Below are 25,232 nucleotides of genomic sequence, written 5' to 3'. Positions count from 1 at the left end.
CCCAGTTTTGCATCATGCCAGAAGCAGCACAATAGCAAATGAGTTTATTGACAGAAATGTCAAATAAACATACTGAGGAGCCTGGAACTTGACTCCAGGGACAGACCCGAGCAAGTACGATAAATTCCTCAAACTTTTTGGCATATATTGGACAGGCAGTTTCCTAGGAAGAAAGGAGGAAATATCCTGTGTGACCACAAATACCTGTCCTCACTCTTTCCTGCCTGTGAAGATGCACCTCTTCCAAGTAGTGTGCACAGTGCAGATCCATTCCCTAGCATTCCTTTTCCTCTTGCTCTGAGGGCATGTCCTGCACATTCCTCTGCATCTAATTCCCATAGAAACAACAAAAATTTTTGTCTCCTGGGGGAGGTAAAAGGTGGGGCAGCTGTGCAGGTAATCTGAGGATTAAAGTACTGCAATTTTCAGAAATGAAGTGTCAGACCATGAATCTGTACTCTCCTTCAAAACTGGCTATTTATTTGCTATAATTTGTGTATTTCTCAGCTGTCACTAGTCAAGCCCCTTTTGGGATGCTACTGAGCCCCTGGGCTGAAGCTTGTGTCAACAAGAGTTCTGCTGTTAATAGGATGATGTGGTTAATAGGATAATGATATTCTTCAATTTCAACTGTATCTTGAAGCAAATCATGCAAAACTCACAAAAAATATCCTTCAATTTCTAAAAGAATCCCTTAAAAACAGGAACCTGTTTATTTTATACTTAGTGATATTTTTATGGGCCTTTTTGAGTCAGGGAATAACTGAAGAGACAACTGATTACACAGGTAACTACATGATACTGAAAGCAGTATCAAAGTTCAAAAATGTAATACAAAAGCAGAGAAAACGCTTTCCCCCTATCACAGGCAGTTATAGAAATCACAGGAAATTCTATTGTAATGGGTACATATAGCACAGACAGAAATGCAGTTTTCACTGATAGGAACCCTAAATAAATTCCAGCATCAGAAATCCACTTAGTTCAACTGCAGATGGGTACGTAGGGCAAGTTAAGCCAGTGGAATACTTGGCTCTGATAACCAAAGCAACCTGCTGTGATTGAAGTTTGAGTCGGTGGACTGAAACTTATTTGAAATAAAATCCATCTCCAGCACACAAATTTGCTAACTCAGGCTGTATCTGGTGTAAGATAAGTGATTATCGTTCTGGATCAGATGAATCACCCCACTATACTGCAGTAACGAAAGTCAGCAGTGTAGCAGAGGCCAGTCCATCCATAAAGCTTTGCATCTGTCAAGAAAATATTCTCTATGAACCTCTAAACCAGGGGGTGCATACCACACTGCAGGACCATACAAATTAATGCAATTTGTGGAATATGCTTTGCCACATACCAGGGCTAAGGGTTTACATAAGGTCCTGTGTGAGAGAGATAAGCCACACACAGTTTCTCATGTTACTGCAAAAACTTTGATAATCCAATCCCAGCAAGCCAAATGAACTACTCAATATACATCTTTTATAGTTCTACTAAATATTTCCTCTACTTCCTTTCTTCCTGACCTAAAGTTGATTGAGCTATTGCACAGTAATCCACAGCTGATTGAACTCAGTCTGATATATTCTCATGCAACAGGCGTATTTTTTCAGGGCACTTTCCTTTACAAGGAAGGCTGATTAGACCCTATTTTTGCTGTAACTAAGTCATCTCTCTCAGTGTTCCCAGTTCAGGGCCATAAAATGAAGGTTAGTTTAATAGACCATTTCATTAACTCACATCCCCTAAGGTTTTTCTTTTTAGGTATTTTAAAAGACCCCTGACTTCCTAATTTTTGAGCCTTATTAAAAGAGCGCTAAAAAGAACAAATATTGTACATGGCTAACCTATGCTGAGCACGTAGTTAGAATTATATAGCTCTGAAAGTGACTGAGAGTTTTGTATTCATCTTCTGGTAGTATCTGTAAGCCAGACCCTCAGATGGGTGCTCCAAGGATTTGAAACTTCTGAGGATCACCGAGGTTCCAGTTACATCCATTTTGGAAGACAACTGTTTCCTTCAATAATGAACCATTTTTAATTTGAGGAGCTGGGAACTTCAGTACTGACCTAACATCACTAAGGTCAATCATTCCATAGCATCTAAAATGGACAGAGAATGTATTTAGCCACAGAAATAGATTTTTTTTTTAAACTTAATTTTTTTCATTATTTCTACTGTATACAAATCTGCCTGAAAAGATTTCCTCAAACAGACGATGGCAGCTTTTGAAACATTAACAATGATTAGCTGGGCAATGAGCAAAAGGAGTGTGTCAGGAGCAAAGGAACAATGCAGCAGCTGTCTTGAGAGAGCTAAGCACTTAGCAATTCCATCAAGATTTTATCTGGTGCCAAAGGAAAACAGCGATTCATGCTGCCATATTATTTAGCATTCATCATGACTAAATCATTTATTGGAGAGATCACACTGCAGTGCAGACAGACTGTTACATTTAATGAAAGGCAAAACGTCCTTTGAGTTTGCATCAAAAATATCTGTGAGAAAGCTTTGGAGCATCTACCATTTCTTTCAAACTACACTTGAATGGAAACTAATAGTAAAAAACCAAACCAAACAAAAAAAAACAACAAACCACCACACCCCCATTGGTTTATTTGCAAATTCCACAGCAAAATGTCATAGAGATGTGGCAGGAGGCTAATGGAGAATACAGACCCATGCAGGGTCCCCAGTCAGAGGTCTTTACCTCAGACTGCCAGCAGAGCAAGATCTGCAGGAAGCAGGTTGCAGAACTTACTCAAAAAAACAGGCAGACATCTAGACATTTGCAAAGATCATAAAGACCATGAAGGGTAAGTTTTTAGTATACAAATTCTGTCTCCTTCCATACAGAATCGCATCTATATTTCTGTCTACTCAGACTCTCAAAACAGACTTCCAGTATGTGGTGTTAACAAGAACTCTGGTTATAGAGACCCAAGAAAAACAGAACAACGTCTGCAAATAAACTGGGTAAGGAAAAACAAGCAGAAATTTTCACTCTCTCACAGCCTAACCTTTAAGTCTTCATTTCCCCCATGTTAATTCTGTCATCATAAATGGAAATTTTAGCTTTTATGTTTAGTTTCATCATAGTTGCCATAAAGTTTTAAATAGAGCTTCCCCCCAAAGCTTCCTAGAAGCATAATACTTAAAATATGTTACTTTTCCAGTGCAAAATGAAGGAACACTATTTGAATAATGGCCCCACAAATAACTAACAGTAAACAAGTGAAGTCAAGTAACTTCAAATTTGGTCATCCCATACACTTGGAGAACACTTCCAGGAATTAAATGCCAAGCATATCTACAGAGAAAGTATGCCAAATAAAGGTCAGCAGTAACTTTTTAATTTTTTTCCACAATAAGAATTCAATATCCTCTGATAAAAGGTTCTGTACTTGAACTTTAGACTTACAGTAAGTTCCACCACATCATTAAAACATCTAGCAATACCTACACACATCTGGAGTGTGCACCCAGGCATTCTTAAATGCTTCCTTAGTCAAACCTCTTATTGGGTCTCAGACCCTTCAACATCTCTACAATTTTCAGGTTCTATCACAAAGAAGTAGAATTACTTGAATTGATCAGGTCTAAAGTAAGTTTTATGACCAGTTTAAGAAATCAGCATTAATTTTTTGAAAGCTACCTTTTTATTCATTTATCTTTTCTTTAAAAGTATGCTTGGGTTAGAGAAAACAGGTAAATTTTAATAAAGTTCATTTAATAGCCAATTTGTTATTTCTTACTTTATGTAGGACACAATCTTCTAAGTCCTTTGTCTAATGCTGCAAAGTAAATTGCAAGAGTTTGACAGGGAATGAGGAAAGTAAAGTACAATTCCCTTGATAAGGAAAGAGAAATAAAGCCTTTAGAAAGTCATTCAGGCTCTTAACAGCTTACATTACTTGACTATCTCAAACATATTCCACTGGATGCAAAAGATCTCTGGATACTTCACAGGAAAAGATGTCAAAAGAAAATAATCTGATCAAACAAGAGTCACTTTACTGACATCAACAGATATTGGCACTTCTCCCGCAAGTTCTACATGACTTTTTGTCACTGCACCAGATCTGCTCACACATCTGCTACTTAAATGTAGTGAGAGCTGTTTGAAAATGTTATCAACAGAAACTGTTAAAGCATTCTTGAAGGCCAAATAACCCCACAAATGTAGGAGAGGGAAAAACATGGAGGGGAAGAATTTTAAACAAAAAAATTTCAACCATTTTTTTAAGGCTAAAATCACAGTGATGGTACTAAAAAATTATTCAAGACAGTATTTATGTAAATATGCTGACATTCTCACAATTAGGATGCTACCAGCATTCCCAATGGAAATGGGTGAATTCTTCATTGCTCTTGGTTTCATCTGCTATATGAAAAAAGAATATGCAAGAATGCTGTAAAACTGCAGCTAAAATTATCTCTAGATTTTCTTTCCTAGCTCCTCCAGTTTTCCAGCATTTCCTATATTGCAGTTCAGATATTCCACTTTTCTATTTTCCATCAGGATTAAATATGGCATGTAGATACCACTGAGATGACACTAAATTAGTTCCTCCCACGCTGAAATCAGACACATCATTATTCCAATCCTAAAGCATAGTTTAAAATGGCAATGTGCTGCTTGTACTAGGGAAAAAAATATAAAAAGAAGAAGAATTATCTGGTGATAAGGTTTGGAGTCACATAGAATAACTTTTTCTTTATCCTGCTGCTTACATAAAACTGCAAGTAAGGCAAATGCTGGTTTTAGAACTGGCAGTTCTGTCTTCTTGGACTTACTGTACTGAGTCTGACATAGATAAAGGTATTCATTAGACTGCAACACTGTGAGCATATTAGGACTGAATGAGTTAAATTACCTTGTGGATGGAATAAAAGATGACCCTATATATATGTCTATGTATATATCAACTTTCAACAACTGCTGGCTAGGGAAGATTCAGTTCATAGTATATGAATGTTTGAATCAAAAACTCTGATGTCAGGAGACTGCAATGAAAGCTCTGCTGTCTACTGCTGACCCTTGATATGGGCAGAAGTTATGCTTTCAGCTTGCATACACACTGAAATTTTTCTTTTCCAGCTGTACAAGCAGACTGAATTACAATATATTGCAGATTATTAAAATAACTGTTCTTCTGCAAGGCACCTTTGTCACTACCAATGCTTGCTGAGCACACACTTCCACAAAGTCCAGCGGAAGTGCAAGTTCTCTGGGATGCACTGGTAGAGCTACATAGCTGCACAGCCCCACCTCACAGTCACAGCACTGCAGCTTTCTTAACTTTTCAGAAAACTGTGGCTAAGGACCTTCCATATCAATTATAAAAAAGAATGTGACAGTTCCCTTTATAAAACAATGCAAACTGCATAGTGGTTATCAAACAGCTTTCAAACGACTATAATTACAATGCTACAAAAATCAGTCTTGTCCCCAGCAAGGGATGCTATCCCTGCCCCATATGTGACTGAATGCAAGTCAACATTTGAGTCTGTTGCAGCAAGGAGATCAGATTTGGGGGAGTTAGAACAGTCTGCAGCTACTCTAGGACATAATCTGTGGGATCTGCTGGCCTTACAAAAAAATCTCACAGTGTATTCACATTAGTGGTTCTTAATTCTTTCCACAAGAGTTTTGAGCTGCATGGCCAGGCATTGTTGGGACATGAACCAAAGTGGTCACATACTCCACTCACTCACACCTCACAATAAGAGCCACATTCCTCATTCTGCTAAGTTCTGCTGACTGCTGAAACAGCTAGCCAGTGGAGTATGTTTCACTTCAGGTTGTTTTCTCCTTACCTATTTTCAGATGCATCCACAGTAGCTGGCACACAAGCCAGGATACACCTCATTGCAGTCCCAGCATTGGCACAGAACATGTAGCAGTAAAAACAAATGCTCAAAGAATTGTTTTCATTCATCCAAGTTTCAGTGCTAAATGTTACCATGGAAGTAAAACGTATAGTTTGCAAGAACAGTTAACATTGTTTTCAGACCTATAATGGAGACAGATTTCCTAGTCTATACATACACGCTTTTGCATCTGATTCTAAAGAGCATTAGACAGTTTTTTCACATCAATTCCTGCCAACACTGCTGAAAGCTTGCTTGTGTAAAGACTGTGCAATAATGATTTCAGCATCAAGACCTTCAATTAATCATAGAATCATTGTGATTAGAAAAGAGCATTACCTAACTCTACCAAATCTAGTCCTAAACCATGTCCCTTAGCACCATCTCCAGGGATAGAGATTTAACCATCTTGCTGGGGAGCCTGTTCCAGTGCTTGAGAAGCCTTTCAGTAAAGATGTTTCTTCTAAAAATCCAATCTAAACATCCCCTGGAGCAACTTGAGGTCATTTTCTAGCATATTTAGCATTTGGTATTAGGGAGAAAAGACCAACATCCACTATGCTAGAACCTCCTTTCAGGTAGTTGTACAAGGCAATAAGGTGTCCCCTCAGCCTCCTTTTCTAAGGTGAATGAATCTAGGCAGATAAAGCAAGGCCTTCACAACGCAGAAACTACAGCACACAGGTGAAAGTAGGTTTGAATAAAATTTGGATTTTTTCCCTTGTTTTTGCTTTTGTTTTGTTCATATTTGTCTTTGAATTTTGCTGGCATTCAAAGAAGAACAAGTAGTCAAACAGAAGGATGGCAAGTCCTAAAAGCTTTTCCAAGGAGATTGTTAATACTAGGTTTTCAAAAAACCAACATTCACAGTTGTCTGGTCTATGTGCAAGTCATCTTCAAATTACACTGTAATATGAAATCTAGCATACATTTGAAGAGTAATTTTGAGCTATACTCATTACTGCTTTTGTAAAACAAACCAATCTTTTATTCCTGAATAGCTCTTAAAAATAACCAAAGAAGAATTACACCTTTCTAATTAAAAACTTTGGATGTTTTATTGAAAATTGGCTTTTTATTCAGTGTGTTGAGGACAATGTTGCAAATCTCTCAAAGGAGTTGCATATGACCCATTTTCTACCACTCTGCATTCATTCTCTTCAACTCTGCAAGTCATAAAATTAGCATCCTGTGACATCCTGCATTAATACTGCAATTCACCAGCTGTATTCATGGAAATCTCAGCTCAAAGTGAGAAGCGTTAAGCTGACCATGTTAGAGTATTTCATTAATAAGTAATGATTCAAATAAACTTTATGAAATGTGAGCCTCTATTACAATATTTATTAATAACTTTTAAAAAATCATAGAGGATTATTTTGTAAGGTATACTCTGGACACATTAGTCCATATTGCCTTCCCATGGAGCTGAACACATCATGGTTCACCAAGAGCTTTTTTAGAGAGATTTCAAATCATCCCAAAATATCTTCAAGAGGTGCTTCATGATACAGCAGGGCTCAATGCCAGCAGAAAGACTCAAAAGCCAAGGCAGGACTCCAGTGGCACAGAAGGTCACTACCCCATCCCAGAGGGCAGGATGCCACAAGCCAGACTGTGAATAAAACTCTACTCCTCCAGTAGCCTCCCGCTCAGATAGTGCTGGAAAACTCAGAATAAACTCTGGATAAACGGTTTTATTGCCAAGTTATAAACTATTGAGTACATCACCTCCAAAAAGCAAACAGCACTCCTGAAGAGAATAGGAAAGATTTTGATTTGACACCACTTAAAACTACAGAGCAGCTGAAATCAGACCAGTTGCTCTAATTCATGAGAATGTGACAGAGACCCAAAGAACTAACACTGATATTTGATTTGCTATTTCAATAATTCTTTTGTTCTCATGATACAGTATGCAGCATTCACTAAAATGGCCTTTTAAAAAAATAATCTGTGGTTAAATTAGATTTTAATACTAATGTACCTAATAACATATATGAAACATTTCAGTGTTATGCTTATGAAAATTCTGCTGGAAAAGATAATATGGTGAAATACACACATCAAGCAAATGGCTTTATTTAAATGAAAGTTCCAAATTCTGAGATCTATTAAATCTATTTTCTGCTTTTAAATGGCACACACTGGCATTCCCACAGTTTCCTAACTTGAAACATTTATTTTAAAAAAGGGAAACTTCACAAAGATTAATTGAAGTCTCCTGAAATGTAACTGGGAACTTGAAAAACTGCACTGAGGTTTAAAGAAAGTCATAAATAATTTGCTTGACATACCCTGAAGTGCATATAGCTATATTGCTCCACACAAATATACAGACTTTGTCCATACACTTGAATATATCAGCCTTCTGAAATTTTAAACAGCAACTAATTCTTCTACTGCTCTTTTCTGAAAGACCTAGATTCAGAATTTAGCCCACTGCAAGAATTGATACCATTTTATTTCCCCTCAGAAGTAAGAAATTCTGATGCCCTCATCTAGCAACAAACCACTATGCTATGTGAATCTGGTCACATAGTTCCAAAGCCTCAAAGTAAAAACTGTGCTCATTTGCACTCCTCCTGATCTCTGTTCTCACTTTTTCTCCCTAGTCACTTCCCATGGAGCTGTTTACAAAAAAATCTTACACTGAGCTTACAAAGTTGCCATCTCCGGTAAAAGCCTGAGAGTAAACACACCGCTTATAATTAGGATTCTGACAGGTCCTGCAAGAAGCCGAGTCTGAAGCCCAATGCAATCACAAAGCAAGCTTTTGTCCCTCTAGGTAACATTACAGGGAAACCCAGAGTAACCCGCTCATCTTACAAGCAGCAACACTTGCAAGCTAAAGAGCTGCTAAGGAAAAACACAGAATGACACTAAACATAAAGGATTATTTTCAGCAATGCTAGAAGGGAGAAAAAGAAAAAAAGAAAACAGAATATTGTAAAAGTAAATTGTAAAACAAATATTTCAAGATTTAAACTAATAATAGAAAAGCTCATAAATCATCTTTATAGTCACTCCCTTTCCTGCCAAACATCCATCTTCTCCAAATGGATGCCTGCTACCATGTCTTCAGCATACATGATGTGATAAAGAGGTCTGTAGGAATCTAGTTTACGACGGCAAGGAAGAGATGCCAGAGAAAGGGTTAGAGGAGCAGCAGAAAATCCTAGAGAGTGTTGAATTTTTCTAGGAGACTAAGCATTACACGGCACAGTGTGATTTTGTATAGAGTGACAGGTAACACCAAGCCAAGACAGTCAAACCAAAGGTCACCTTCCTCTCAATTTCTGTCCTCATGTCTGGGGCCAATAAGGCACTGGAGGGTAAGAAAGGCAAGCCTGAATAACAGGCACAGCCAACTGTACAGTACCAATACTGGTACTTAGAAAAAATGTGGGTGAACACATCTTCCTGAAAGATTAAGTGGTTCTTGTGATTTCTTATCTCTTCCAGTTAAGAAATAATGAGAAAGAATAATTTTGACAAGCCTGTAGAGCACAGTGCAAAGCATATTTGTTAGTGAGCTAGTCATAGTGATGACAGGCTCTCAGACACACTGATGCTTCTGACATTGCTCACTGGAATAATTGCCTGTAAGTTATAGAAAATCAGACTTAAACACTAGTAACAACTTTTTTTTTCATCCACATTATTCTTATTCTTCTGTGGCTGTTTTGTGACTAATTCCCCTATGTTCAGAGGCCTCAGGCCTTGCAGTACCTATGGCCATTAAGACTCATTGAGCTTCCAGCATCACAACCTGTTTGAGAGACGCAGATACTAATTTCCACAAAGACATTTCAGAGCCCAAGTCTTTGGGCTTCTTGACTGGTGAGTCAAAGCTGCATTTCAATTTATTTTTTTCCTATCCAACTGGCATATATTGCATGAGGGACTGGGCAAAAATTAAAGCCACCCAGAGTGCAGTAAAACAACGTGTGAAATGACTGAACTACACACTGAAGCAAACCAAAAGCCTACCTCAGATCACAGGATGTTTCAGAATCATATGTATGCATATGCACACATGGTAATTATTATTTTATTATTTGCTAATTGTTTACTGTTTTGTGTCATTTTTCATTTACTTCAGTGCATTGCTACATCACAAATTGTGCTATCAACTAAGAACAGCAATTCATAAATGCTACATGACAATTTACCCACACTGTTTCAAGAAAAGCGTGGTCAGCCATAGGTAACTCTAAACATTGTATTATTCATTGGGAACGGAATTAGAGTTGACATAAGCCTACATCAAGTTGTTCTGTTTTCCACAGAAAGACTTGGGATTTACTTTTCCTTCATTGATAGTCAGAACAAGAGAAGATGATGGAAGTGCATAGCATGGGGTGTGGAATTTATTTACTTCTTTTTCTGTACAGATCTGAGATATATTTATGATTAGCAGCAAGTCACAGGTCTAGCTCCAGGGATCACATAACAGCTGTAATAATGGCAAGGATAAGAAAAGCCCTTTGTTCAGCATTTTCCTTCAACAGGATAAACTCAAATTCTCCTTGTATTTTAGGAGGTCAGTATTAACCCCTCAATAGAGCACATCTTTTCTTCAAGTTCAGAATCCTGTGCTTATTAAAATCTTCAAGTCCTTCAGGTCATAGACAGCAAAATCTGAGTGTATTCGGCAGAAAAGCAGCAAGGTAAACATGCCAATGAGAAGAATAGAACTGGAAATCTAAAGGGGATGTCTAAGAAACACAGAAAGCTATTTTACACAAAATAGAATGTGAGCAAGCACATGCAGTCATACAACAGGAAGAGCACAGAAAGCATATAATCTAGAAAGCACTCTGAAGTACCAGGGGAAAACTTCTTGGATCTCTAATCTATCATTACACTCAAAATTCTGCTTACCAGATACCTTAAACACATACAAACAGCATCGTATCTTTGCACACCTTCTATTTTAACAAACCCTTCTTGTGCATATTTAAAGACAGCCCAGCCAAACTGTGAGATGAAGAAGGGAGAAAACACATTGAAAACATTAGAAATGCCAGTGGGATAACCAGGAACCTGAGTTCAAGGGTTCTCATGTATGATCCCACATCAGAGGTGGGGAGAAGAAAAACAAAGAACCAAACTCTCTTACCATTATTGCTGTTATCATCAACCAAAATTATCTCTTTGAGAAGGTGAGCAGGAGTGCGGTCAATGGCTGAATGAACGGAGCGCAGAATCACCGAGAGAGCTTCATTAACAAATATGAATACAATGCTGACTTCAGGAAGCCTGTCAGGAAATGTAAGGTTTCTGCACCTGAAAAAAAGGGTTACATAAATAAATTGGTAAGAATTTAAACTCTTGGGAGTCACAATGTCACCACAAACCATTTTAGAGAAATCTATTCCTGGACATAAGAATCATAAGAGAGCTTGTGTAGACACAGATCAGAAGGTCTTCACAGCTGCTCAGAGAACACACAGGCAAGAGTCTGGTGGAGTTTTCTTTGCTTTTATTAAGGAAAAAAAAAAAAAAAAAAAAAAAAGCACACATTGCAATTTGCTAATGCAAACAGCAATACAGAAGTGCTGCCCACGACTTCAAAGTTCCTTAGTGTCTTACTGGGTTTTTTTCTCCCCCTTCATTTCAAAAAGTATTCAAATTTGGCATAAATTCACATTTATGAGGAATAGAAAGCCCTTTTATCAAGGTATATCTTTTAAACTGTGAGCCCAGGTTAAGTACAAGTAATTAAGTAATTTTCTCTGAAACTTTTAATGCAATGCTTCTAAACAACAATTAATTCTACCTTTTTTCCTCAGATCTGAGAATAATTACTAGGATGAATTTAAGGCTACTGATAGATCCAAGCATTTCTACATAGGGTCTGTATATTAATGCTGACAACACTGAGGCAGCTATCTTCTCTCAAGATGCCTAGATTTACTACATCCAGGAGCTCCTGAAAGCTGTGGAAAGCATTACTAACAGCCAATGTTTAGCATACAAAAAGCATGGATGGGTTCAAAATTTTTAAATACATTTTGAATAGGACTCCTTTACTAAATTTGTTCTTCAGTTTAAAGACAACAGGTTTGTTGTTATTTATTTATTGTGTATTTTAGCCTGTATAGTCCCTTCCAAACCCTTCTATTTAACGATTCTGTGATAGTCAGTAAACACAGAGAAGTAGTGCAAGAGCATTCCTCTTTATATGATGGATATGGCAAAAAAATTTAAGTTCAATCAAGACAATGACTTTTCATGCATATTTTTAAGGTTTCTGAGGAGTCAGTGCACAGGACATTCAAAACCACTGAGATACATATAATGTTCAAAATTCAGCTGTTCAATCAATTTTATCATTTCATTCATTAGTTTAAAATTGCTGGGAAACACACTAAAAAAAGTTATTTAATACTTTAGCTACTTTTTTCTCTGTCACCACATGAAAGAATTGTATAGACACATAAACCAGAAAACACAGTCTTGAAAAAGAAATGCCAGCAGTTTTAGTCATACACTTACCAGGACTATAATGCCACAGTAACTCTTGCAATCACTTTTCTCTTTGTTTTGTGAGCTAGTATTTATTGTTCTTATTTAAGAAGTGTTGCTTTGCCTGAAGGAATACGGGCACCCTCACAGAGCCTGCAAATCAGGGCACCTTACTGGGAAGCAATGCAGAATCACAGAATGGCTGAAGATGGAATGGATGTATGGAGGTCATCCTATCCAAACCCCTGCTTAAGCACAGTCACCAACAGCCAGCTGCCCAGGACCCTATCCAGACAGCTTTTGGGCATCTCCAAGGATGGAGAGTCTACAACCTCTTTAAACAACCTCTGCCAGTGCTAAAAATTTGTTTCCAGATATTCTAAGAGCGCCTCCTATGTTTCAGCTTGTCCCCCATTGCTTCTGGTCCTGTCACTGAATACCAGTGAAAGGAGCCTGGATCCATCCTCTTTACAACCTTCTTTCAGATATTTATGTGCACAGATTACATTCTCCTTGAGCTGCTTCTTCTCTAGGCTAAACAGTCACCACTCAATAAACACATATAAGGCTTCAAATCTTAAGATTTGCCTCCTGGACCTGAGAGTAAGCATTTTAACCTCTGAAATCATTCATCTGCTAGAGAAAGTCCAGCAGAGAGCTAAGAGGAGGATTTCAGGACTGAGGGGTGGGCGTTAAGATGTAGGCGCCTGTCTCTTTTCAGTAGTGCCCAGTGATTTGACAAGGACCAATGGGTACAAGCTATAACAGGAGGTTCCACTTCAAGACAAGGAGACACTTCTTTACAGGCAGGGTGACAGAGCACTGAAACCGACTGCCCAGAGAGTTTCTGCATTGTCCTCTGGAGACTTTCAAAACCTGCTTGGGTGCATTCCTGTGCAGCCTGCCCTAGGTGATTCTACTTTGGCAGGAGTGCTGTACTCACCTCTGGAGGTCCTTCCGACCCCCTAACTTTCTGAGATTAAAGAAAGGTCATCTTCTGTGGTGAACAATCTGTAAAAGCACTGCTTAAAAACACTGCCTAGATGACTGAGTAGGTAAAGCAGGCACAAACTGACTTGGGCTCAGCACACTCAAATTTGAGGTGATTCTTTGGCAAATGTGGATTTTAGGTGCTACACCAGGGTTAAGTGGTTTTTCAATAGGTATATTTCAGGCTCAGAGTGGCTGGAAGGCCCCTGTACTTATGATCACACTGTAATTTTAAAATATTAACCCTCACAGTTTCCCAGCAGATGGATAAGACTGTTACAGAGCCTGCTTCTTGAGGAACAGACCTGTTTATGGCGCGTTGTGTGTGCATGCCACTCTGCATTGGTGAAAAAATAAAATGTCATATGCAATCTGGATACTATAACTTTTGTGGAAGTCATCTCTTGTATGCAAATTAGATGTACAAATCTGCATAGTCACAATGAGAAATTACTAACAAAATGCTAGTCTCCTGCACACTTTTATAAAGGCAGCACATTTCTGTTTGATGGAATAATTGAAATCTCCCCCAAGTTTTGGAAATTGTGCTTCAAATGAACTATGAACTAGTTTTTAGTATAAGCCTGTAAAGAATGTACAAAGACTGTTACTTTAGTGTTTCACCTGCAGCCAAAATGCATAGAGAAATAAAATGGTCCAGCAAACAAAGCTCCAGACAATCTATCTTTCAGCTGTCTGGCTTAGGCATAATATTATTTGTTATCCTCAGCCATACCAATGTACAAATAAGACAGAAATAAATCCCTAGCAAAAATGTAAGGTATGTCACCTAACAACACAGTGATTTAGGGAACTATTTTAAATGGCAGTGAAAATACACTGAAAATAGTTGCTTCCTTAAAAAATTCTTTTTTTCCTTCTCTGCCAATTAAGCTACGATTGAAATACACATAAAAATGTAGCTCAATCCTAGCAGAATTTCTGCTTCTGACATGTCTTCTATCAATATAATGGAACATTTTTGTATTGTTTTTCCTACCTGCATTCATTTACATATTTTCAAATTAGAGCATACTGGACAAGATTTTTCCATTGTCTACCACCTTGTGCAGACACGAGTGAAGTGTTTAATGCCATGAATGGCATTGGACTCTTTTTGCTCCACCATACATTCAAAGATAACTACGTACGATACAAGAGAATAGATTCAAGTCCTGTTTTGTCTAATTTCTTTAGTTTTCAAATGGTTTCATTTTCAGTGAGGGTAAATTCCTAAATTGAGTTTCTGTTTACTTTTTTCCATCCAGACTCATTTAACATCTTTACTTGCACTTGAGTTCACTTTTTTCCAATGTGTATATTTTAATTGTTTAAAAACTTCCTCCTTATATTGCATTTCATATCAGATGACGACAGTAAAAGTTACCTACTTCTTTTATTTTAACACATCAGAATTAAACCCGCACCCCTCAGATTCTGCACAGAATACAAAGCACTTGTGAGGTTTCACAAGTATATCCATCAGCTTCTTTACGCCAAGTTTTACAAGAAATAACGTTCCATAATTCCAGGAATGAACAAGACATAGCTAGAGAGAAAAGGTGCACGTAGATGCATATAAAACACACTGATGGGGAAAAAAGGGGGGAAATTGTATGCATCAAAATCTTAGATCCATTAAGCCTTAAGAATTTAACAGTTGCATGGCAACCGGCAGTGTACAAGTTTCAATGACAGCTCTGCCTCAGACAAGACCCCTAACCTTCTCTCTCTGCAAAGTATGGCTCTCCCTAAAAAGCAAACCCACCAAGTACAGAGCATATTTCTGCATTATGACTACATGATTTAAAAATATAAATCCTAAATATTATTTAGAATTATAATAACGAGTTTCAGACCCATGTAGATAAAAAATTACCTCTAGCAAAGTACTCTGCTAAATTACACTGGGCTAATAACACTAAAGTAACAGTTGTCATGGTTACCAGAAATTTAGAGAAACTCCTGGTGTTCTATTTCAAGCACAGCTCTGGTGAGGGGAGGACAGCATACATTATGAATCTTCATTCAAATATTTGCCCAAAAGAAAATTATATTCCTCTAGAATATATGCATTGCAATAAGACAATTTAGTCAGTCACATTAAAATTAGTTCAGCAGGACTATGCCATAGGAACAAAGCAAGAATGATTTCCTGTACTAATAACTGACACATTCTACAAATATGTATGAAATAATGGAAATTATTTTCATTTAAAAATAGTAAAAATTCTCCTATGGAATAATGAAAAAAATATTTTCTGCAATTTTTGAGAACAGTTCACCAAGAGTTACATAACTACCACAGCCAAAAATGTTAACAGAACACGTATTTTGTTTTAAGCACTAAGTTATGTCGTCTGTTCCGGGGGTGGGGGGGGGATAAACATAGGATGCAATAAAGCATATTACTAAAACATTTGAGGTTAAATTATTGTTTTAAGAACACACGTGGGAAGGAGTTTTAGCTCTGACACACTAAGAATTTCTCAGAAGCACAAGCAAAAATAGAATTGTACACTCTTCAAGATCTGTTAACATTTCATCATCAGTGAAAATGGCACATGGAAGTTTAAGATGTATGGGAGGAAAAAAAACAACTCCATTCTAGCACAACTGAAATAAACAGCACCAAAACTCTTGCAAAAGAACTGAGTCTTACAAGAATTCCTGCTCAACTATTTAAGTTTGTAATTTCACTTTGTGACCACTCTTTTCCTTTGCTATTAGTATTTTAAGTGTTAACTGGACTATTCAACTGGCATTGAATAACATATTAAAAGGTGTTTTTTTTCCTGATCTCTGAGAATGACAATCTGTTTTACAAACAATAGTCAGTAAGACAGTACTTCTGTTGCAAATCTAGAAATCTTTGCTTGTGGTCATCATCATCCACTTCAAGAGAGCAAAGACAGGTGTACAATTGTGTGAGGAATTTGAATACAGGGGTCCTATGTACCTATAAGGAAACAGAGCTAGCAATTTTTTCCTCCTTGTACCAATCTTGCAAAGCAACAAAAAATTTGTAGTAAGGAAAGGGAACTTGATAAATATATAGATAAGTTCCAAGATTGTAGCACAAGTGTGAGTAGTTCTTGGTCCACCAAGCACCTTACAGCATAGATTTAATTGCAACAGATTGATTTCCCATTCCTTTTAATAATAGCTATTCATGTTGATTAAACAATAAAGGTACTTTTTTTCATGACACTTAAGACCAAGTTGATGATCTCAGTAAAACTCATTTTGGATGAACTGTATAGCTATTTGGCCAAAACTTGTTAGCTAATTATGCCAGGGATTATTCTGAGTATGTGTTAATGTAAATGTATGCCAACTGAAAGAACATTCTTATGTTATGATACATTAAAAACAGACAGAGAAAATGAGAGAGTGCGTGTGCGCAGGTAACTGCATCCTATCTTATTTCAGTTAAAGGAAATAATAGGGAAGATCAAAATCAACAAGTACACATCATTATTAAGTTGGGTTATTACAGCAGCTTGGAGGTTGCGATTGATTTGCTACCACCGCTAGTGATATTAAATAGAATAGAATAAACCAGGTTGGAAAAGACCTTTGAGATCATTGAGTCTAACCTATCAACCAACACCATCTAATCAACTAAACCATGGCACCAAGCGCCCCATCCAGTCTCTTTCTAAACACTTCCAGTGATGGTGACTCCACCACCTCCCTGGGCAGCCCATTCCAATGGCAAATCACTCTTTCTATGAAGAACTTCTTCCTAACATCCATCCTAAACCTCCCCTGGTACAGCTTGAGACTGTGTCCTGCAGCCATTTCTAGATACATTCAGACAGGATAAACCAAAGCACAGATCAGAATCAGAGAGCAGGTACTCAGGCAGTACATACATACCACTGTTATGAGTCAGTTTGAAGGTAGGCAAATGAAAGACAAGATACAGAAGAATCAAAGGCAGAGAGATGAGTAAAAGAGAGCAGGAAATGACAGAATTAAACATTAAGCATTTAGTGAGAATGCTGAGTAATTTGGAAATCTTAGGACTTCCACCCAAACCAATACACAAAAGGTAAAGTACCAAGCCTTTGTGCTCTTTTTAAAGGATTCCAGAGCTTTAAATTCTTCTTTCCCCCTCCATTCTTCCTGCCTTTGCTTCTTCCTAAAACATTGTTACCAATGCAATTACACTGAGTAAGAAAGTTTACTCTCATTCCCATACTGGGCACACTGGATCAGGCATCAAAAATTCTAAGTGCATCCACTCAAAAGGAGATTTGGTATACAGGTTTAGGATCCCTAAACAATCCAACTTTTAGTGATGCATTTTTGCACAAGCTTGTTCAACATTTCACACACAACAGGGTACTGCCTGCCCTACTTAAAGTAATGAGCACAAGAGAATTATAACGAACACAGAAGTATTATCTTGCACACAGCAAGGGCAATATTGCCTTCCTCAATGCTTCTAAGATCATTAAAGCCAGTAGTTATTGCTTAGTCTGTGGTGTAGATATGTTACAAACTAACAGATGCATGTAAGGCTAGTAAACAGCAGAGCACCAATTTCAGGTGCAGGAAATAAATAGAGCCCCTGGGAGAGACAGTGTAAGCAATATTCCATAATAGTGCCTGTGCAGTCTAAGAAGTACTGCGTACCCAGAGCCTACTTCAGGATGTGACAATTACTTCAGGATGCTGGGATTTCCAGGGGAGTTACTTATTACACTCTGGGCTGAAACAGATTATTTTGGACTGTTCTGGGGACGACACTATGCCAGTGCAAATATTCACAGTAAAAGGTAATAAAATGCAGAAGAGTTAGCACACAGTGTAAGGCTCATGCCTGGACAGAGGGTTAGAAACCATTCTGCAGTGCCTAAAACATGAGGAGGTTCCACGACAAGGTGTGACAACTGCCACAGCCTGATCCAGCTGCAACCTGCTACATGTTTCCATGTGTCTTTTTTCCCCAGAGAGGTCAGAGTTCAGGGGCAATAACATAGGGTTACTACATAGATGTAGTGATCCTTCTCACTTCAGATCATTGCAAAGAAATGCTTATCTCCTCTGCTAAGTTATTTTGATGTGGATTCTCAGAGCACTGCAGGCAGAAAGGTGGTCAAAGCTGAGTCATACCAGTATGACTTAAAAGGGGTTAACACCACACATTTTTGGCAGATCACTTAATTCCCTCAGTCTCAACTAGAACCAGACATACATGAATTACATTAGACTTTAGCTTAATTTCTATCTGTTGTCTTTCCAACTTCCTATACTTCATATGATAGGTTATGAATATGGATGATAGACCATAACCAAGCCCAGACACATCTATATCAATTCCATTCCTTTTAGCTACCTGCCCACAAGCCTTTGCTGGGATTCCAATGTCATGCTGACTCTTGCAGAACCACTGCCAAATCCAGGTTAATGAGCTTGGTTATACCTAGGCTAACTTTGTCCAGACCTATTGTGGTACTTCTGTCATAGTTGTGCTTTCATGCTTTTCTAATCGGAACAGGAGTACCACAACTGACTAAGGACCAGCAAATCTGATTAACTCAGTCTCCATGCTACTTGATGTGTGCTCTTCTCAGACCAAGCTGTCCTTGGCTCTTATGGTATGCTGCTTGAGCCCAGTATCTGCCCATGGATAATTTAAATACATTTATGCAGACTCTGGGAAGGACTAATGCAATCAGCTTTAAAAATAGGTGCTAGAAATCATAAAAATTGATTATTATAGTGGAAAACACACTCTCACAGGGTAGGCATTTTCCCACAATATCCATGTGTTTGCTCTCACACAAAAGAGAATTTGTGTATCAGGAGTAGGAATTCTGTATTCAGCAATGTGACTTTCAGAAGATCCTGCAGCTCTTCTCCACAGGGTGCCATAGATACAGCAAACAGTTGACATACTACCTGACAACACAATTCATTTCTCTCAGTATTAGAATTTGCTGCATTTCAGTGTCAGATTACCTGCTTGCTCCTGAACACTTAAATGCTACGCTTCTTCTCAGGAAGACTTCCCTCCTTCCCACTTTATTACTGTTCAGGAGCTACCATTATTAAGCCATGATTTTGTATGCACACTTCCATAATCATATTGTAATGTCTAACATGTTTCTGACAGATAAGTTAACTAAGGATCAATAATTGCACAGAAATTAGGATGATTAATTTCCAACTGGAGTTTCTTTTAAAATCCCAGTATTGATTTCTTTCAGCTACCCTAACATTCGCTGTCACTGTCTTTTGAATTTTTAAAACCTATAGTTATAAAAAATTTAGATAGAAATCATTCATGAGTCATTTCCAAAGAAGTATAAGGACAGAAACATTCTGTAATTGATCTCTTATTAAAGAAAATTTATTTCTTAATTAGTTTTCAATTACTGGCCTCAGTGTTAAAATGATTTAACTAAAATACAAATAAAATTACATTGATTTTGATTCCCTTAAAGTTGCTATTTCAGCAAAATCTACAATTTAAATAATTTTTAAATGTACTATACAGCAATACATAGCATGGATATATTTAAAATTGCATCCTGGAATGGCATTCATATATTTTCATTAATATCAAACAGTTTAACATATATAGCAAAATGCACAGCTTACTGCTTTAGTTATTAAAACATTTGGTCAAAATAAGTGAATAAATCCCATGTTAAATTCAGTAAGGACTCATCATGTTTCTTTTAATGATTTTTTTTTAATTGACTGCAAAAAGGCTCTTTTTCCCCCCACCCATTTCCCCATCCCCACAGCTGCTGTTTGTTCAAAGGACCAGATGTATCACCAAGGCTGAAAGAAAGTTATCAACTGTCTTTGTGAATGTTCCCACCAGAACAGGCCTCAAATGCACTGAAAGGATGGTTTTTCACTTCCACTTGGTGCCATCCATCTCAACAGGACACTGTGAAATAATGGTGATTGTATTTCCCCTGCCTGACAGGCACACATCCTAGGAGAGAACAGCCCAGTCTATAGGAGGCTTCATGGGCCTTCAGCTGGTACAGCCTGCTTGACTAAAATGCATATTTCACCACAAGAGCTAAACAGCTTTATCTGCTTACTGATTGTTATCAGACAGTTCTAGGCTTTCACGTTCTTATTTTCTTCCTATCTTAGTCAGACCTTGGAATAAAACTGAAATTTCAAAGTTTTATCTTCTCACAATAAAACACTTGCTATCTAATGTAAACTGCAGGCAAGTTCCAAGGGATCTTGGGGAACTTTTAATGGAAAGTTAGTAGGATTTTAACAAGACTTCATTTGTGCACTCTGGTGTTTCAGAAGGCATTTTAAACTACCATCCTTCACATATTTGATAGGAATTATTCATTCTGGCCACTCTATGTAAACCCACCTTCCACATGATCACATGGTGTAGCACTTCCAAGAGAAAACCAGCTACCAAACCTACAACCCAGGACCCACAGTGCTAGGCTGAAGCATGGCACTCACCCGTTAGGCCTGAGGTCAGGCAGGGGTCTGTCCAGTGGCAGGCGATCGCTCAGGTAAGCATTGTAGCCGTAATACTGGAACTGTTTCAGTGCTATTCGTCTGTTCTCGGGACTGAGATCCTGGCCCCAGTGAGCAAAGAGAGAGGAGTCAGTGAATGCTTCAGCAGGATTTTCTTCTGGCTTTGGTGGAGCTTCTACAAAAGACAAAGAGAAAAAGAAACTATTTTAGAGACTTTTATTCCATCAGGGTACAAAGCCTAACTTCAGGGACAACAGACAGCATATACTGCCAGTTTACAGCAGCCTGTAAGTGTCCTCACATACCTCTTGTGGCAGTGCATTTGTTAGCACTTAAGCCTCAAAATTCAATATTCAAAATACAGTTAGTTGCAAACGATCCTTTTATAATCGCAATCAGACTAAAGGTCATGACTGGTAAATTTAAATTCAAAAGCATTCCTATCAAACAGTAAGAAGTTGTTTTGTTTTTATACACAAGGATGACTATTGCATTTCAGCCTGAATTATCTTGCTAGAAAAAAGACTAAAGAACAGTACTGACAGGAAACTAATGACACTTGCTTCCCTGCATTACATTACAACCTTTGTAAATGTGTGATGTCTCTTTACTTGTCAAAGTACTGCCTCTCAGCCTGAATCCTGGAATTGCCTCCTATTCCTCAAAAGATGAAAGACATGCTAAACCCTCAGTCAAACAAGGAAACCATTCCAACAGGTCCTGCTGCCACACAGATAAACGTGACAAAGCGGAGCTTGAGAGCTCACATACCATTCTGCAATGGAAATTAGAGGACTTTGACAAATTCAGATCACTTTAGAAGGTCCTAACTCAGGGAAGGCAGAAGAGTTTTTAAATACCAGTTCAAAAATCACAGCAATGGGGAATATCACAGGTATCTGTTGTTTGACAACTATGTGAACCCCACAAAACCAACCTGACTGCACATAAAGAATCTCACAAACTGTCTTCGTATCACACTCATGCAGGCCTCTAATTCCATTTTAATCCTATGTTTTGTGAGCAAGAGTACTTCCTAAAGTGACCTATGAATCTATTGCTCTTTTCTGACTGAAAAAGCACTCAATAATCGAGGTTGTAGCTGAAAGATGAAGATTTTCTAGCAACAGGTATCTGTAAATTTAGTTTACAAGCTCTAACAAACCACTTTCCAAACGCAATCATTTTTTGTATACTAAGCAAACACATTCTTTCAAGACATTATTCCACAGGAGAAAAGCATTAGCAAGAACTTTCAATTACAATTCCAATCAATGGAATTAAGCATGCATCTCTGATGACAAAGTCTTTCTTCCCTTTATTTGGCTGAAAACCCTTAGGGGAAGCAAATTTATTCAGGCAGTCTCTCACAAGAAATAAAAGCAATTATCACAAGACCATCAGCTGCGTTTTGACTAGTCACCAAGTGATTTGATGTCTTAGTATCTGTAAACGGTCTTGGCCTGAAGTCTCACAGTCACTTCTTCTTGATTCTGCAATTGCAGAATGATCACAGGAAGCTAAGGCTCAAAGGTGAAATAGTCAAATAGTACTGCCTGAAGCAATAGAAAGGTAGGTACATTTACCTGCTCAGTTATTACTAAAAAGGAAATATTAGCTCCCTTTTTCCTGTAGGAAGAAAGCTCACCATCCACACACCATTGCTGCAAATGTTAACATGCCATCTTCTCTACATTAACTTTTCCCACCATGCAGAGAGCAGCACTGTACACGCACAAGACTGGTATTAACTATTAGCAGACTGACACTTTGCCATTCAAACAACTGGTACCAGAGAGAAATCACAAAAATTCCAGCCAGCCATGTACCTGAGCTGAGGAACTCTCCTTCCAGAAGCCTGGCTGTTCTGCAATCAGCATGGGGTTGACCACACACTGCTTATCTGAGTCACAAAACCCAACAGCTTCTTTTCAAAAAGCATCTGTGTGTCTTTAGTTCACACTTTCTGGGTCAAGTTTACTAATTACGCAATTAATCTTAATATAACATCTGTTCCTTCATCTGTTCTCAATGACCAGACTCCAAGGCAGAAATTAGCTCTCCTCTTCCTATTGCTTATTGTACACAGTAAGTCTGAGATACTAAATCAGAAGTCACCACTGAAATACAGGTTGCACATGACGTGAAATCACCTCTTTCCCAGTAATAAAAGATATTTTGATTAGTAATTAAAGCTCAAATTAACTTGCTTTAAATCTGCTATTGCAACAAAACGCACAGAGAGTGGTTTCTTTAGCCTTTTCTAGTGTATTGGGTATAAATAGCAACAGATTGATCACAGAGGACAAATCACTTAGGAATGAAGCCAGGATGTAGGCAGAAAGGCTTGATCACATGCTCTTTAGAAGTGCTTGACACTTAAGATTTACCAGCCTAGAAAGGAAGGATCATGGAATGATTAAAGAAGGAATGCAGTAACCATGCTTACCTTACAAGGTGGACTCATGACATGAATCTAAGTAGACTATTGTTATAGACAAAATAAACTTTGGCTCTCTTTGATGTTCAGCAGATAGATTCTTGGGAAGTCAAGGTACTCTAGTAAATGCTTTCATGAAAGAGTTCCATAGTGTGAAGAAAATGAAGGAACTGACCATCTCACACAACCTCAGCAGCCTTCATCTTCTAAAGACAATCATAAAGAAGCTCACAGCAACTTTCTCTGTTAGATTGTCTCTGCTGGTACTTTAGGAATTGTTTCCACATTTCAAGTACCAACTTTTTCACAGGCCTAATGGCCTGGCTCTGGCTCTCACCACTCAAAAAAAAAAAAAAAAAATCTATATTCAATTTCCTGCAGGCAATAGCATTTCAGTTTTCTGTGGAAGGAAGAATCCTTTCATCCTTTTCCTTTACATGTGCCCTTGATCTGTTAGCTATCTATACTCTCTATACCCTCTTGCCAAAGGCTGTTCTACACAACAGGTAAAGATCCCAGACTGGCACTGGGTCATACCACCCTGATACAGTTTTTGGAAGTGTGAAACCTTTACCTAAATTTCATCCCACTTTCAAAGTCCATTGTAACTAATGCAAACATGTTAGCAGTACCCTTAAGAATTACAGTTTCACAATTCCTGTCTTGGAAGCTGATCCCATGCAGGACATTGCCATAAATCCTCTATCAGATGACTAAACCTCTGAAATGAAAACATTACCTCCTTGCTTCTACAGTGTGATGAAACTTTAACAAGCAACAGTAGAAGCAGCTCAACAAGGTGCAACACTGCATCAGCCATGGAGAAAGATATACTCAAAAGAAAAATCTAAATTACAGTAACAGAGCTCCCCTCAGAAAGGTTATTTTATGTAGTCTCTCACCCCCTAAAAAAATAAATAAATTTAAAAATCACATACTGCTGCACCAAGTGTCAACATTGTTTTCTGCTGAAAAGATAATTTCAATGTTTTGAATATCCAAATCAATTGCCCTTGTCAGAGTCTAGTTTTGTTCCTGTGGAACTGACTTTAATGGAAGAGTACCTAAGAAAAACTGAAATATCTGAGTTAGTTAAATTCTGCTACCACTGCTTGCTTACAGCTCAGTAAGTCTTACTGAAGCTGCCAGGGTTCCTCAGAGACTGACAGCTTGCCAGAGTTTGTTTGTACAGAGTATGAGAGAGCAGCATAGCCCCAACCTTAAAGGAAAAAAAAAAAAATTCTCATCCAAACTACACACAAAAAGACAACCACCCTGAGAGGATTCAGCTCAATATCCAGTATTTGCATATTCCAGCACACTCTGCAGTTAGTGTCAACACTGGACAAATCAGACAGGAAATGAGAAAAAACCCAGCACCAAAAATGGTGATACTTTCCTGAAAAGCTAACTGTCAAGAAGCTGTAATAATACCACAATTGGGATACAATCAGTATGACATTTTAAACTGCATATGACAGCACATATGGAAGGAAATGCCAAAGATTCCCTCAACAGATTTTTGACATTTCTGAGAACCTGAAACACAATTTATTACAATTCATTGATATGTTACCACTTACCAGCTTATTTTGTATTGAAAACCCACAAAGTTTAGGGGATAAAAAAATAACTTCTGGGTTTGGTTCTTTTGTTTCTTTAATTACCATTGTTTAAGGACAGCTTAAATCACAGAGTGGGTATCTGCCCAGAGTGGTAGATCACCTACATCACCTGCTCAAAAGAAAGAGGATGACTTTCTCCAGCAATAGCCCATTATGTAATTATGGCAACCACAATAACTACTTCTAGTCTGAGGGCATCCTGGTCCTTTCTTTTCCCCTCCTCTTCCCAGCAAGCCAACAGGGTGAACAGAGGGTCTCTGAGAGAAAGGAGACCAATAGATTGAAAAGGAGAAAAGCAATAGCAAGCTCGTTAGAACTTTTGGATAGAGCCCCAGGATTGTGGGGG

General features: G+C 38.0%; 1 protein-coding gene across 1 annotated transcript in view; it reads right to left on the bottom strand.

Annotated features, from left to right (window-relative positions):
* GALNT18 (polypeptide N-acetylgalactosaminyltransferase 18) overlaps positions 1–25,232 on the bottom strand; it is a 178,862-nt gene that overhangs the window by 77,005 nt on the left and 76,625 nt on the right. The window contains exons 3-4 of the mRNA XM_054172020.1: positions 20,804–20,996; positions 11,001–11,167 (exon numbers count right to left, since the gene is read on the bottom strand). Coding sequence (XP_054027995.1) covers positions 11,001–11,167; positions 20,804–20,996 — 360 coding nt within the window. The remainder of the gene's footprint in view (positions 1–11,000; positions 11,168–20,803; positions 20,997–25,232) is intronic.

The sequence above is a fragment of the Dryobates pubescens genome, chromosome 22 (genome assembly GCF_014839835.1).
Source record: "Dryobates pubescens isolate bDryPub1 chromosome 22, bDryPub1.pri, whole genome shotgun sequence".
Taxonomy (NCBI): Eukaryota; Metazoa; Chordata; class Aves; order Piciformes; family Picidae; genus Dryobates; species Dryobates pubescens.
The sequence above is the reverse complement of the archived record's forward strand: the minus strand, read 5'-3'. Positions and strand labels throughout refer to the sequence as shown.